At 46.0% G+C, this 13,172-nt stretch overlaps 1 protein-coding gene across 1 annotated transcript in view; it reads left to right on the top strand.

Moving 5' to 3' along the window:
* ZBTB16 (zinc finger and BTB domain containing 16) overlaps positions 1-13,172 on the top strand; it is a 177,141-nt gene that overhangs the window by 80,328 nt on the left and 83,641 nt on the right. Inside the window, exon 3 of the mRNA XM_084611800.1 lies at positions 2,028-2,125. Coding sequence (XP_084467926.1) covers positions 2,028-2,125 — 98 coding nt within the window. The remainder of the gene's footprint in view (positions 1-2,027; positions 2,126-13,172) is intronic.

Raw genomic sequence — 13,172 nt, 5'->3', positions numbered from 1 at the left:
GACATCGCTTTGCCCTGTTTCTGGGGGTGAACTTGCAAGACACTTAGCACCCTGCCTTTGCTCCTGCTGAGATAATAGGAGTTAAGGATGCTCATCTCAGGACCAGTTGTAGTAAAACTCTCCAGGATTCTGTCCCATCTGTACTGCTCTTGGGAGAAGCATTAGTGAGATTTTTATTCCTTCCATCCTCCTCCTTCCCTTTGGTACTTAGCCTGGAGAGTCTCTCACGTGCAGTATTTTTAGCCAGAAGAGCGAGCTGTGTTTATGCTTCATCAGCTCTCCAAACATCCAGCAACATCTGGATGGCACTTCTCAGCAGGGACCTTGCAGCCTACCTCTTGCCCCCCAATACGGTCTCAGCTACTGCAGTAGCAAGCAGTATTAGGGCAATGGAGTTCCTGCTGTTCGCTTTCCAAAGGGGCCACTCTTCTAATCTGCTTCTGAGCTCTGCTGCTTTGGCTAGTGCTCGTCTGTTGCTACCCTTGGTCCAGGTGGTGTGAGATGCACGAATACATGTCATCGATGTACGTATCCTAACATTTCCCCCTCAATGGAAAGGACAGCGTTGATGTCCTTCATGAAGTATTTGTAGGGATGGGTGCATCTCTAGCTCGCCATCTCTTCAGGGTTGCCAGGTGTCCAGTTTTCGACTGAAACGTCCTGTCAAAAAGGGAGTCTGGTTTGTGTGGGGTTGGCAGGCTCCCTAACTGGCTCCATGCAGCTCCCGGGAAGTGGCAATGTGTCCCTGCGGCCATGGGGGCTCCACGCACTGCCCCAGTCCCTCCCTGAGCACCAGCTCTGCAGCTCCCATTGGCCGGGAACCACAGCCAATGGGAGCTGTGGGGGCGGTGCCTGTGGGTAAGGGCAGCGAGTATGCTGCCTGGCCGCCCCTACGCCTGCGAGCCGAGGGACATGTCGCTACTTCCAGGGAGCTCCCCAAAGTAAATACAGCATGGAGCCTGGTCCCTGCACCCCCTCCTGCGCCCCTGCCCCAGCCTTGAGCTCCCTCCTGCACCCCAAGCCCATCACCCCCTACCCCCCCCAGAGCCTGCACCCCAAGCCAGACCCCTCCCCCTCGCACCCCAACCTCCTGTCTCAGCCTGGAGCTTGCCCCCCCCACTCCCTGAACCCCTCATTTCTGGTCCTGCCCTGAAGTCTGCACCCCCAGCTGGAGCCCTCACTCCCTCCTGCACCCCAATCCCCTGCCCCAGCCTGGTAAAAATGAGCAAGTGAGTGAGGGTGGGGGAGAGTGAATGACAGGGAGGAGGGATGGAGTGAGCGGGATCTCGGAGAAGGAACAGGGCCTTGGGGAAGGGGCAGGGTAGGAGATGGGGAAAGGGTGTTCGGCTTTGTGCATTAGAAAGTTGGCAACCCTAGTAAGAGTTCTGATGCTTTTATTACTAAAAGGGGCTTGCAGTCCCTCTAGAAATTTCACAAGAGTAATCTTTCTCATTCAGCTTTAATTGCTTCATGGTGTCACTGGGGTTTGCCTGTAGGGTTTCTGTTTCTGGACAAAGGCAGGTAGGATAGGTGCTTTGTAAACAAACCAGTTAGGGGAAGGAAAAGCAAAACCCTACAGGATCCTTCTTCCTAAAATGCCAGAACTGAAACTTTCTGAACTTCACTAAAGCAAGCTTTGGGGAGAAGATTCAAGCAGGCTTCCCACATGCTCCTCAGTTAAAGCAGCTCTCCTTTTCCCTTTGCTCAAAGGACATCCAAGAAATGACTTCCCTTTTAGCAACCTTGATAGCGGAGTAGGCCTTGATGGTTGAATATTCTGGCTGAGCCTCCTCATTGCTGCTGGCCAGCAGAAGTCCCATTTTTCCCTCTGTCCCTACAGCTGTCTAGCTTTATATGAAACAAGTATATCTGTGATTTGTGTTCCTGCTGAGTTAATGAGAAAATTCACGGATAATGTGTAGATTTCATGAAATATTCGAAAGGTCTCAGTGTTAACATTTTAAATAAAACTTTTTCCCCTTCCCCCAAACAAGCAAGAGGACTAATCCGTCTCTGTTTTTCCCTAGGAAGCTGCACAGTGGTATGAAGACTTATGGATGTGAGTTGTGTGGGAAACGATTCTTGGATAGCTTGCGGCTCCGAATGCACTTACTGGCTCACTCAGGTAGGTTTAGAGACTTCGATGCTCCGTTAGGGGACTGCTGCCTCTGTCATATTGACCCAAATCTATTGAAACTCCCAGACAAACTTTAACAGTGCACGCATATGTGTAGGGCCGGGGATTATTTTAACTATTTTAGAATGGTAAATTATGACTATATTCCCTTTTAATTCCAGATCCAGTTACATTCATTTTTAGAGGTTTTGTTTTCAGCTCTTTAACTGGGGAAATATTTGCAGGTCCTCAGCAGCCTGGAATAACAGACTTGGACTACTGCATGGCTGAGTGCTATTCAATTGCCTCCATCCACTTCGGCCACGGTATTGGAGTGGTTTTCCTGTGTGTGTGTACTGTATTTGCCACGTACAGGCACCCACTGCAGTTTCATTAGCAAAACCGTTGCAAAATTAGGCACTCCGTCTAATGAATCTAACTATTGGGTTCAAATTATGCAGGCCCTTTAATTAAATAGATATAGAAAGGTTGGAATGCTAAACTAGTGAGAAGACGACGTGTTTTGCAAGTTAATTTAGTCTGAAATTCCTATTGGGTATAGAGTCCCATATACAATTAGTTTTTCTATTTAAAAAAAAATGCAGGCAGCCATTGGATCCATTTGCTCAAAGGTAAAGTGTACCTACGAATCCATGTCTCATTCATTCAAGGGTAAATCACTTAGGGTATGTTCACACTGCTCACGAAGCCTGGGTGCTTACTCAGGTTTGAGCTCATGCCCCACGCTTCTGTCCACGCACACAAATCAGTCTGTCTCGCGTCAGCAAACACTCAAGACCAAGGCCCTGCAATACTGCTAGGGAGGTGGGCCAGAGCCCAAGTCCCGCTGTGACTCAGGTCCAAGCCTTGTCATTTTGCAGGTCTGGATGCGAGACAAGTTGCAGTCCTGAGTCAGAAGGTCTCTGTAGTGTAGTATGGATCATTAGTATGGCTCCAAGACCTGGCTCCAGCAATCGTAAAGCCAAGTTTACAGATACACAAGTGCAGGCTTGGAAACATCGAGTCCACAAGCCCAGGTCCCACAGACCTAAACTTAGTGTGCAGTGTAGACATAACTGCAACACTACCAAAAAAAAATCCCTGCAGCAGTGAGTCTGAGCCTATGTCAACTGACTCAAGCTCGCAGGGCTTGTGTTAGGGAGCTAAAAATAGCAGTGTAGACATTCTTGCTCAGGCTGGAGCCTGGGCTCTGAAACCCAGTTGGGGGGAGGGTCTTGGCCAGAGTAGGAACACCTATATTGTTGTCTTTAGCCCTGTGGTGCAAGCCCGAGTCAGCTGACCTGGGCTCTGAGATTCTGCTGTGGGGGTTTTTTGCAGTGTGGACACACCCTTAGAGTCCACATGAGTTTACAAGGCTGCACGTTTGGAGTAATTTTGGAAGGATGCTAGCATCACTGTAGAACTTTCTGCCATATGGTCTGTAGGAATAATCACAGGGTGGAGAGTCAGAAGGCAGTGAGTTCTAATCCTTCCTTTGCTATTCCCTCCCTATGTGGCCTTGGGCAAGTCACTGCACTTTCTGTTTGATTGTTTTATCTTGGTGCCTGAGAGCCCTAGTCATTGACCAGGCCCTCATTGTGCTAGGCACTGTACAAACACAGAACAAATGGTCCATTTCCCCACCTGTAAAATGGTGATAATTAATACTTACTCACCTACCTCCATAAAATGTGTTATAATTCCTGCCAGTGCTTTAATCGTGAATGGTAATAAGTATGAGAGACCAGATGCAGGATAATTTCCTAACTGAAGTTCATGCATCTCATGGAGGTGCTGCTTCTGTCCTTGTTCTTTAAGCACTGAGAGTGGCTTCTGCCGTTCTGGTTGGGTCAGAGTGGGAACCGAAGCACACAGATATCTCCTAGCAGATGACTCCTAGATGGTTGATCATGGATCATTGAATCTCCTCTGACATACACCAGCAGCTCTAGAGGTCCTGACAGGGCTAGAATAAACACGATCATCTGACCATACACATGCAAACAAATGTGGGATAAATGAAGAGATTGTGCACAATAAATACAATCAGTTTTTTCAAATGCTTCATAAATTGTTTTCTGTGGAAGATGAGCACGCGCTGTCTCTCTCTTACTCCTCTTTTTTTTTTCCCTGCAGTCTGTGCTTGGTCCTGGGTATGGACTGCTGTATTTCTTTTAATCTAGATACATGAGAAATTAGACTTGGAGAGGGAAGAGAGCTGCATGGCACACGGGGAGTAAGACAGCAAGCTCTCGGGCACAATTTCAAAGCTGGCATAAGGCACCAGTGAACTGAGTTTGAGAGGAACTCAGAATAGTCTCCAAGGGTCTCTTCTCCATAGCACAAAACTACCCAGCAACATGGCATAATTGGCAGTCTTTGCTTAAGGGGGAGGCCTGCGGCTGGAATAAGGGAAGCAGATCATGAGTGAGATACCCCAGCAGGTCTGGTCACGTAGGGGCTTGCGCAGAACTAGGCAGTGTTGCACCTGGCTTTCCCCATTGCTCTGTGTTGATGGAGGGTGGGCAGCTAGATGCTGCAAGAGGACTCGTCATACACATGGTGAGAGTGGTTGAGGAGGGCTGTTTTTTCCTGTTGTGAAAATAGGGGATGATCCGGTTCCATTATATCCAAGCCACTCAAGTCTGGAGGTTTGTTTGGGATTGTCCCAGTCTCTAAAAGAGAAATTCTCCTGACCCAATAAGAGCTCACACCTCTGAGTCCCAGCTTTGAGAGCCTGGCCCTAAATTAGCTGAACTTTCAGCTGTCCCGCGGGCAGGAGTTAGGGGCAGCTGAGTATCTCCCACGGGAAGGGCATGAATTGGGGGGCGTGGTGCTGCTGGGAGGTGGATGACAGACACTAGAGCCAGGAATCACGCAGCTGCTATCCAGGTTTCTTCCCAGAGCTCTGGCAATTCACCTTGCTCCCTTCCTCTGGCACCTCTGCCCCTTTACTTATGGGCCTCTCCTCAACATTCAGTGTCAGGTGCACGAATAGTCTCTGGAATACCAATGCACCCCAGAACCCCACTGCACAGTAACCTGGCACAAATACTGAATGGTATTGCGGTAATACCTAGAATGCTTGTTGTGCAAGGCGCTGTACAGACAGAGTGAAGATCTGTTTATTGTTCCTTCTCTCCAACCTCTCTTGTCACCGAAGGCTGACTCTGAACTCCTGGTGCATGATGGTGATTGTAGTCAATTTATTAGACTATCTGCCACACCTGGATCCTCCCACATGCATGAGTTTGGCATTCCAAATGGAAATGAATCCATCCGCTGTTTAGCTGTATTTCCCTGACACCCTGCCTCTCAAAAAACCAAGAGCAATAACTCTTGTGCTGCTGTTTTCTTCTGTGTTTGGTCCTGGATATTGACTGCTGTATTTCTCTTAATCTTGATGCATGAGAAATTAGACTTGAAGACTTTTCTTCTGTGTTTCCTGTACCTAGGCTAGTGTTCCTTCATATATATCTGAGAGTCCACTGTGACTGGCTTTATAAAGAGAGTCCGGTTATAGATTTTATTCTAAAAAATACTAGATATAAATCAATGAAAAGTCAATGGCCCCTTTTTATTTCTTCCTTTAAGGCCTGATCCCGCACGCACTTCACTCAGCATGGTCCTTATTCTCAGGAGTAGGCCACTTGCCTCCCTTTGTCCTTCTCACAGTATCAAACACTACTCCCAGCTGTAAGTATTTGCAGGATTGGATCCTCTGATTTGTTGTCATTTTAATTGGGCCAGATTCTGACTGGCGTTACCATCCGGTGTATATTCCCGGAGTCGCTCCCCTGAAGCCAACCGCCTCTGAGGTCCTGGCTAATACCTGGCATTGTGGCAGGCCGTGTGTACTGCACTTAGCATCTCAGCTGTGTTTTCCCTTCCCCCTCCTCCTCCTCCTCCATCCTCCCCCTTTTTTTGGCTTGCGCTGCCTGTGTGTGTTGTTGTCGTTTTGGCCCCATGCCAATCCCTGGCGGGCTGCCAGCCTTGTGGGTACAGTATGTACAGTGAACATTGAGCCAAGTTTGTCATCATACAAGATTAATTTTTTTTCTAATCTGTCTGGGGTTGGATGAAATCCGAGGGTGGGGGGAGGCAGAAGGAGCTGTTTGAACGCTCGAAAACAGCCGCATTAAATTCCAGCACTGTTATTTATTAAAACACGAGACCTTTGCACCTCTTCTTTTCCTTTCTTCTCCCCCCCCCTCCATGCAATGAGGTTGTGTTGGATCCACAACATGAGGTCATGTTTTCAGTGACTAGCATGCTAAAATTAAATCTCCTAAATCCAGTTTTCATTGTCCAAATGGACAATTTTGTTGAATTAGAAGTTTGCCCTGTAGGAGACCCTTATGATTTGGGGTCCCCCCACACCTCAAAAGGCCATAGATGATGGCAGTAGTAAATGTTCCATTTAATTGAAGTTTTTCCATTTCAGTCAGAATGTGTTCAACTAATCAAATGTTTGAGGGATACCTGATGATAAAGAGAAGTTTAATTAATGAACAATAAATTAACAAATTAACTAACGAGATTGTTCTGGCCTGTCCCGGTTCTGTGACTCCTCTCAAGGTCGTATTGTACTGTAATGCGGGGGTGGGGGGCGGCGCTTGGGGAGGGATGAGCACTAAATCGGTGCTTATTTTATAACGTACAGTTCAATTCATGTCGTCTTTCACATGACCTGCTGTCAGTTCCGGTGATGTGCTGGGGAAAATCTTTTTTGGGGGTTTCCAGTCATAGGGAAAGGAGAAATGCTCTGATGCAGCTCTGGGAGATCAGTTAGAAAGTTTTTCCTCTCTTTCTCCCACTTTTAGGTTTTCTGGGAAGCTGAGAGACTGTAGGGCCGGATCTGCAGCTGGTATAAATAGACAGCGCTCCAGTATCTGGCCCTCGCTCTGGTGCCAAGTTCAATATCTACCCATTTTATATAGCAGGAAAAAGAGCAAGAGGGGTGAATCTGCACCGTTGCCACCTCTTCCAGTGTTTTCGTCAGTCTCACAATATTTGGTGGTCTTTCTTAAAGCTCCAGCTGCTGAAATTAGATTGCTTGACAAGCTCGGCTTTGTTTATTTTTAAGTTTTCTAGCCCTCAGAGTTGTGGAGAAAAGCTGGAAACTGTGATCATTAAATATTCCAATGCCAGAAGGCAAACAGAACCCAACTGTTGTTGTTTGTTTTTTTAATCTCATGATTTTTAAGCAAATCACACGATTTTTGAACATTTGGAGTTTGGCAGTTGTGCACGTGTTTGACCCATGTCGTCACTTTTATATAAGGAGAAGAAAACACTTGAATTAGAAACGAAGGCTGCTGTGTCTAATGCCATCTCCCTAAAATGTCCTTCCGGATCATTACCCCCTTCTTTTTTTTTTTTCAGTCCAAATATCCATTTTCTTTAGTCTTTTGATGCAGTCTTGTCTCTGAGGTCTGGTCATACATCCCATTTTCCTGCTTTTATGAATATGCTCATGGAATGCCTTCCTAAAAATAAACTTTAACGAGTGCTGGAGCTCAGTTATGAGGTGTATGGGCTCAGTGCATGAAATACTGGGGGGAATTCTAAGCCCTGTGCTAGGCAGCTAAGTCTAAAGGATCCCTTCTGGCCTTAGAATTTGATGTTATGAATGCTCTCACTGAACTGGTCTATAAAGCCATTGTCCTCGCCATATCAAAACCCACCTCTGCTGTGACACCTGCTACTAATGACCAAGAACAGGTGCAGGGGATGGTTTGATACTGTTCTGTTTTTTAATGATAGTTTTGTCCCCATCCATCCTCCCTTTGCATATGGTTTTCCATTGACCTGAGAGCTCTTTGGAACTGGGCTCATAGATTCCTATATGAGTGGATAGGCCATAGCACTTACTACTGGTGTATTGCAGAATGTGGATCATAGGCACATAGAGCTAAAATGCTTACCTGTATGGGGGTTGTTGTGACACTGTGAAAAGCAGAGAGGGAGAGAGTGGGGACATGGTCTGGAGAAGTGCAACCCTCCATTTAGGAGTATGTTTCTCATGGAATAGTGTGTGCATAAGTATTGCATGTATGTATAGCATAATTATAATCGTTAAAAAACTGCAAGGCAAACCCTATTGTTAATACTGTGTTCAGGGTGTTCTGGCAATGTTAACTTGGCAGTATTACACATGCAGTATATTTTAAGCTAAAATACAGTATAAACGTAGTTTATTTAGGTTTACATTTAATGAGGGACAAAATAGTTAAGAGCCTTAAATGTGTTTCATAGGGTTGAGTTAAGGTTGTTCTCTTAATTAGAGGTGGGTCTTAAGAAACGTTAAAGTTTAAATCTTTTTCCTCCCAGGAAAAGAAAAGAGGGCGGGAGGCGGGAAAGGAAAGGAAAAATCTCAAGCTATTTGGAACATACAGTTTACGTGCTCCATTGACTTAATGAGCAGAGTTTGAGTTCTCTGAACCAACAAATGCTAGCTACACATATATGCATCTCTTTTTAATTGAATGTGTATAGCCTTGATCCAAAACACCTCTGCATGCTCAGGTTGCAGTTAGCAAGTCTCCAGCATTGGGCTTCATTGTAGACTTAAGTTTTTTCTTCAAACCACACCAAGGCCTAGTTGTTACGGAGGAAGATGGCCAGGGCAAATTCCATGCTTCCAGCTTCAGCTATTGGTGCTTGTAACTTTTGTTTATGAGAGAATGGTTCCCCGCCCCCAGTCCAAAATGGAGATGAGGAGAGTGCAAATAGAGCCCCCATTTACTCCCCCCCCCAAACAAAATACTTCTCCTCCATGTAAAGACCAGTCCTGGACTTAGTGAGCTCAGAAGGGGAACGTTTCAAAAAGTTACCAATGTATTAAAATGAGAGATTGCCTCAGGAGGCACCCATTGTAAAGAGTGTGTTGTGTGTGTGAGAGAGAAAACTACACACTTTCTAATCCACTGATCCATCATGCAATCCCAAACAGGCAACGCCAAGGAACACTGCTTGCAAAGGTGTGATTCCTTGCTTTAATTATTGTTTTGAACGCTCAGGTGTTCATTCAAGATTTTGTAACCCTGCACTGGCAAATTCTCAATCTTAAAATAATGCCCTAAGCATGACCGTGTTGTTTGTTGACTTAATTCCATTATGCTGCTTAGCAGGTCAGTGACTGTGACGTGGCCCAGGGCAGCGGAGAGTCGCATTTCCGGCCAGACTGCTGCTAATGACACAGTTGTGGCAAGGAGACAAAGGTGGCCAGTCTGGGGTTATGTGCCTAGAAATGACTCCTAAGCTGCAGCCAGCGTTCACCTCTGAGCAGGCCTCAGGCTGCCTGTTGATTTCAGTGAAGGAGAGGCAAGTCTGCCCACAGCCTGGCCCTACTGAACTAAATCCCGTTTGTGGCACATAGTGTCCCAGCCAGAATTAAAATTCCATGGCATCTCGTCTTTAAGGAGCACAGGAATTCTGCCCGTGGGGGGCAGTGGTAGTAATTTTTATCTTGCACCCTGTTTTAAGGGCAGCCAAGATCTGAGCCCAGCTTTTTAGCCACTAAGAAAACTTGACCTAGCTACAGTGTGGGGAAGGGTTGAATTGGGATTAGGGACATGCAGGGGGAGGATGAGGGGAAGCCAGTCCCTGGAAGTGTGTGCGCACATGGTGTGGCAGTGAGATGAGATTTTGGGATCTTCTTCTCCCAGGTTGCTCTTGCTCTAGCACTAGCAGGATTCTGACACCCGAAGAGATAAACTGCCTCGTCCGTCCGTCCGTCCGATGTATAATCTGCATGACAGGAAGGCGAGGTGATGCAGGCGTTCTGACTTCAGCTGTTGATGTGACAAGAGTAAAGGAGACTCCTGACAGCTGAAATCTGGGGCCTGGCATCAAGGAGCAGAAAGGCTGCGACAAAAGCAGTGGCAAAATGCGTGGGGCAAAGATGCCCAAGGTTCACTAGCCATCTCCTTTCGCTGGCTGTGTTGTGCAATCACCAACCCCGTGCCCTCCCCTGCTCTGCTGGTGTGGCCCACGATCGCTCATCGTGTGTCCTAGTGGGCTGCTTTTATCCAGCCAAGATCTAAAGCTGTGGTTAATTCATTTGCTACCAGTCTCTAATAAATGTAAACTTTTCTTCCTCTTCGTGTTCTGCGCTTATCTCCTTATTAAGCGGTGAGCTACAGAAGATGTTTTCTCGTGAAGTATCTGAGATGTTCATCTTGGAATTAAGCTGCCTCCCTCTCTGGTGCCTTTTAAAAATGTTGTTGTTTGCTGAAGTCGGTGTGTGCATCAATGCAAAGTTAAGAAAAAAGGGAAGCGCTGAGATTCTTTGGAGATTGTTCACCCTCCCTCTTCCCCTTTCCCCCTCCCTTTTTGCATTTTGGCTGGCATCCCAAATTTATTCCCAGAGTGATGTCATCGGCTTGCCGGCAGGTCTGGATGTTCTGCCAGCATTCCAGAGAGTTTATGATCATTCGCAGATGTGCATCCAAGAACACACTGTACCCAAAGCAGAAATTAATGCAGGCTTGACTGCTGTCCAACCCTCATACACAGGAGAGAGGAAAAAAAGAAAACAAACTGTTTAATGCTGTTTATAAATTATACACTGGCTAATGAAATATACATTTCTTTTCCCCCAGCCCCTCCCTGCCTTCCTTTTCTGCCTCAAGAGTCTAAGATGAGACTGGAAGAATATGGTTTGCTTTTTAGCTCCTGTTTTGGCTGGAGCCCTAGCCCCTGCTGCTGATCCAGAGCCATGGTATTTTTCCCCTTTACCTGCTGAAATATGTTTATTTTGCAGCCATCACTACTCCTCCCCCTCTTTTGGATGCCTTTTGTTATTCAAGGTGTTCTGCTAAGCATTATGCATCGAGTGTAATGCCAGGACCCATTACACCATTGTGTGCTCTGTAGCAAATAAATCTTATGCACATCTGTCTACATTAATACTGCTAAATGTATGTGATCATCCTACTGTAACCCATTTTCTCTCTGGTTTCTCATCATGCATGCGAGATGGGAAAGTTCTGAAAGTTCACTGTAGGCTGCGGTATTAGAAAACATTCCCTCCCTCCTGAAAAGGAGAACATAAACATGCTCAGGACTCTGCATCCAGATTTGGGGTGACATTGCTGATCAAACCATCCTCCCCTCTCCCCAAGATGCGTTCTTTAAATTCCTCCCCATGTTGTGTGCAATCCATTTACATGGCTTTTGTGTTTTTTAATACTGCTAATGTTTATCATTTGCCCAACAGGCTTGACACATTTTGTTTCCTGTAGAGTATCGCAGCTTTAAAGCCCCCTTGTTGCTAAGTAGCAGCCTCCCTGTACTGTAATGGGCTGATTTTGTATTCTGTTCAGCACTGTATCTTATTTTTGTATGCAAGACAAAGTGTTTTGATGGAGGACGATTGCAGAAGTGTCTGGAGGCTGTTTGGAGTTTTATGGGCTGTACAGTACACTGTGTGCTTTCTGAACAGAACACAGGCTGTTGAATTTTGGATTGGATTTGTCATTTTTTCCCCTCTGAGAGGAGGCTGTCAGATAGAACATTACTTGAAGGGTGGAGAGAAAAGTGGAAATTGTGTAATAACCTCTATTTTTCGCTAAACCGAAATTATTTTTTTAGTCCCAAAATAGTCCCACAAATTCATAAGCTGCTGTGGGGGGAGGAACAGGCTAATGAAGTTGATAATATGACATGGTTGGTGCTTAGTCAAATGCCTTTCCGTCTCTTGTATTCCTTTTCTCTGAATTCTAAGCTTTCCCCTTCATGTGGGGTTTACTTCTTTTTAAATGGCTGGTGGGCTGGCGGGAGCACTTTTTTTGGAGGCGGGACACCAAAGGGCCAAAATGCTCCAGACTTTACAAAAGCCCTTAACTTTTTTCCCCTTGCTGTCCGACCGTGACGGGTAGGTAAGTTGGGAGGCAGAAGCCATGTTGTGGGTGACACCCAGACATGCTAAACTCCAGGACTACATCTCTAAAATGGCATTCAGGGCAGAACACAAGCCAACCAAAACCCAGGAACTTGGGAGCAGCCAATTCCTCACTCAGTGCTGACCTTTGCCCTGCTTGCAAGTAGGTGACTCAGAGTCTGCTGCAACATGGCAGAGAAATGCTTCAGTACCTAGGCACGAGGGCAAAGTTGGATGGACAGAATTAGCAGCCTGACCTCTGTGCCTTTCTCAGTTTCAGTTGCACCCTGGATGAGGGCATGACTCTGGCATCAAACCTACACAGCCCATCTCTGAAAGCTGAATCCTTTATGGGACCTGAATGTTTTAAGGAACAAGCCCAAACAATTAGGTGCTTTTCTTCCCTCTTTCTCCATTCCAATTTGACTTATTTGACCTATTAGAATGTAATTTGGAACGATGGTAGTTCTTCCTTTGACCTAGCCCTTGTGATGCTTCTCTGTTGGCATGGTTTGCGCAAAGGGGTCACCTCTTTAAAAGCTCCACTTACACGTTGCATGAAAAACAAAACCCATTTTCCTGTTTTGGGAAGAACTCCCTTCAATCGGGTGAAGTTTGTGGATGAATGTCTTGTAACAATTCTTTTAAAATCAGCAAGTGTAAAAAGCTGCTGAAATTGTTCAGGTCTATTCGGACGTATTGGGTATGTGAGACTTGCTGCCATTTACTGACTAGGTGTCGGAAGCTATTTGGAAAAAGATTTTTAGCCATGTGTCCCCCCAGAAGAGCCATCCCTCTACCACCCAGCCATAAATTTTCAGCTTTGTGGGGGGAAATAGGAAAGGGGAGTTGGCAGCACCCTAAAACTCAGAAATTCCCAAAGGAGTGTTTCTTCAGGGAACCCCAGCTCTAGTCCACAACACCCAAAGCATTATTAAGAGAATATAAGTGATCCTGCTCTCATGGTGGTGTAAATCAGGAGTTATTACTTCATCCGTGCAGAGATCAGAATCAAGTCAACATGTTACATCTCAGTAGCATGGAAGGGGATGGGAGCCAATGACACAATTTTCTCTGGGTGTTTTTATCTACCTATCTATCTCAATTTGTAACCCTGTACTGGAAGCTGAGAATGTAGAAACCATTCAGACCATCTTGAGAGAGTCCCTC

The sequence above is a fragment of the Lepidochelys olivacea genome (genome assembly GCF_965140295.1).
Source record: "Lepidochelys olivacea isolate rLepOli2 genome assembly, chromosome: 22".
NCBI lineage: Eukaryota > Metazoa > Chordata > Testudines > Cheloniidae > Lepidochelys > Lepidochelys olivacea.
The sequence above is the reverse complement of the archived record's forward strand: the minus strand, read 5'-3'. Positions and strand labels throughout refer to the sequence as shown.